The following is a 2688-nucleotide window of genomic DNA, read 5'->3' as shown; positions in this document are numbered from 1 at the left end:
TACTTCAGTACTTTTAAGTAGGTATTTCAAGCAAGTAGGTATGTCAGTAGTTTATCAAGCTTGCGTTTTACTTGTACAATGATTCATATAACACACAATGTGTATTTGTCCAATCCTTTGCTCCTTCCCATTCACCTTATACAATATAAGCAAGCAGCTAAGACTAAGGATGGAAGTTTCAGTACCTATTTACATTATTCACATGCCCCAAAAAAGTTCTCTAACTATTTTCTAGCTCTATCAAAAGCTTTATAAATTCCTTCTATAACCTTATTAAAAAAAATTCTATATCAAAATCTGACATTTACTAGCGTAAACAGTATCATATTCAAAAGAACTACCCACTTTATAAAAGAAAAAGCTGCTGGTTTACATTTAGAAATGCTATGTTATCAACTTGCTTCTCTTTCTTGCGTTAGTTTTCCTCTGCAGCAAAAATGATAAAACAAATTCATTCAAACAACAGTTAAATAAGGTTTTAACAAATATTTTGCTACCTCTTCAAATATATGCTTTAAAATTCAACAAGCAGACACTTCCTAACAAATTGAACAAATACCTTCGGTCAAATCACTTTAAAATACACCAACTATTAATTTCATTTATATTTACAAAGGTAGAATATTAGTTTTATATGAAAGTAGGCAGGCTAGAGTTGGATAAAAGTTTAATTTCAGAATTCCTTAATGTCAGCTAAAACACTCTCAAACTTAAGAAACTAAACACTTCTAAACCTTGAAGCTGAAATCAGTTTGACTGATGTCCTCTTTCACGCCATGTAAGCCATTGTCTAATTGAGGCCAGACCTGTCAGGTTCAACAGCATCCCAGAAATGACTAGCCTTCTAGAGCTGGAAACACATCAAGAATTTGGAATATTTCTCATATTGAAGAAAGGAAAAAAGTTCAAGTGAGATTGTCCCTAAGAACAATCAGCATACTGTTCCACATGGAAAAAAAAAAAAAAAGACCTAAAAAGCATATTTTTGTTATCCTGGTCAGTCCACAAGAATATATCAAAATTCTCTATCTATTTTCAGGTGATGGCCCACTGAACTTACCCCTTTCCTTCCTACACATGAACAAGAGTTCACTATTAAATTCTCATTTTGAATGCCTGTCTTGTAATCTAGATTTTTTATTTTATATCTTTAGCTACTAAAACCATCACCTGGAGCACGGCTGGTTTCTTGACTTAGAAACCTGTTACCAATAATGCCTAGCACCTAAGCTGCTTAATGTTTTTCACTTCTTACCAAGAAAACCCATTAAATGTCGAAAAGAAATAAATACAAGCGCGCGCGCACGCGCGCGCACACACACACACACAGAAATCCCAGTCATGAAAAATTAAGTCACATTCTGGCCATAAACCGTGCAATAGACACTTCGAGTTAGCGTGTGCCTTAGTGATCACGGACAGCGGTATCAGAGTAAGTGATAGGGGGTTGGAGGTGGCTGACAACATACAGTGCATCAGAGCCAATAAGCAGCAGGCTAGGACTGACAGCAAGGCCGGTCTCTAAAGGGAGCTATAACACAATATCAGAATGCTGGATTTCCGAATGCCATTTTATGGGGAAGGAGGGGATGAGAACTGGGGATCAAGTGCAATGAAAGGCTCTGACCAATGTTTGAGGCGATGAAACCGAAGACTGGGTCTTCTGGCAACACCAGCTGTCCAGTCTCATCTCACCTCAAACACAACTCAATTTCAGGTCGTTCTTATCAAAGTCAGCTGCTCAAAGGGTGAGGGGGTGGCAGGCAGGGGATGGTGACAGCCCCCAAGAGACTGCCAAAAGCCCTTGGAAAAGGCAGAGACACTACAATTGTAAGGGGCTTGAAGGGGCTTCTACTTCGCAAAAGGAGGGCTTTGCAGCCGCCTCCCCTCTCCCTTTCCAGCCGGGGTTGTTAGGTAAGAGGTTAGGATGTTGCTGGAGGGTTTATGAAGGAGTGATAGGAGAAAATGGCAGTAAAGGATGAGGGGGGCTGGAAGGGCTGGTGCCACCCAAGAAAAGGTGGGAGGAGGGACTTCCCTGGACACATCCAGGATAACAACGCCACCATAGAGCAAGGGCAGTGCCCTGCTAGCGCCTGACACCCCTCTCTCCGGGAAAGCTTCGCCCCCGTCCACACGATCCCAATCCCCAAACACTGCTCCCACCCGACCCTTCTCCCCCACGGTATCCCCATCGTGGCCTCCTTTCCCTTCCGCCTCAGGCCCCACGCCCTCAAGCTCCCCTCCCCTTCCCCGGTCACCCACCCTCAGGGCAGCCCGTCGCCGGCCTCCCCGGCAGCTCGCCCAGACCCCTCCCCCCTCACCTCTCCTCAGCGCCTCCTCGTAGCTGAGGAATCCGATCCGTGACTCCTTGGCGCCCATGCTCCCCTCATCCCCTCGGCTGGGGGTCGGAGCCCGATCTCGCCCCCACCCCCCTCCCGCCTTCTCCTCGGCGTCCCGGGCAGACGGTGTTGGCGTCCCCCGGCCTCCTCCTCCCCCCACACTAACAAGTGCGGCTTCTGCCCCGGCGGCTCCTCCCGGCCGCCGCCACCGCCTCCATGCCGAATCACGTGACCCGCTCCCACCCCGCCCCCTTCCCCTCCCTCTCACTCCTCCCTTCTCCTCTCTCCTCCCCTCCCTTCCCTTCCCTCCTCACGCCCTCTTCCCTCCCCCGCCTCCCGCCTGCCCCGC

General features: G+C 47.1%; 1 protein-coding gene across 2 annotated transcripts in view; it reads right to left on the bottom strand.

The window, feature by feature from the left end:
• The window catches only part of USP32 (ubiquitin specific peptidase 32), a 197142-nt gene extending 194655 nt beyond the window's left edge, over nt 1–2487 (bottom strand). For both annotated transcript variants that reach the window (XM_024757701.1, XM_024757702.1), the window contains exon 1: nt 2322–2487. In XM_024757701.1, the coding sequence (XP_024613469.1) occupies nt 2322–2379 (58 nt within the window). In that variant the 5' untranslated portion in view covers nt 2380–2487. The remainder of the gene's footprint in view (nt 1–2321) is intronic.
• Between the last annotated feature and the right edge of the window lie 201 nt (nt 2488–2688).

Source organism: Neophocaena asiaeorientalis, unplaced genomic scaffold (genome assembly GCF_003031525.2).
Source record: "Neophocaena asiaeorientalis asiaeorientalis breed wild unplaced genomic scaffold, Neophocaena_asiaeorientalis_V1.1 scaffold327, whole genome shotgun sequence".
NCBI classification, from domain to species: domain Eukaryota; kingdom Metazoa; phylum Chordata; class Mammalia; order Artiodactyla; family Phocoenidae; genus Neophocaena; species Neophocaena asiaeorientalis.
The sequence above is the reverse complement of the archived record's forward strand: the minus strand, read 5'-3'. Positions and strand labels throughout refer to the sequence as shown.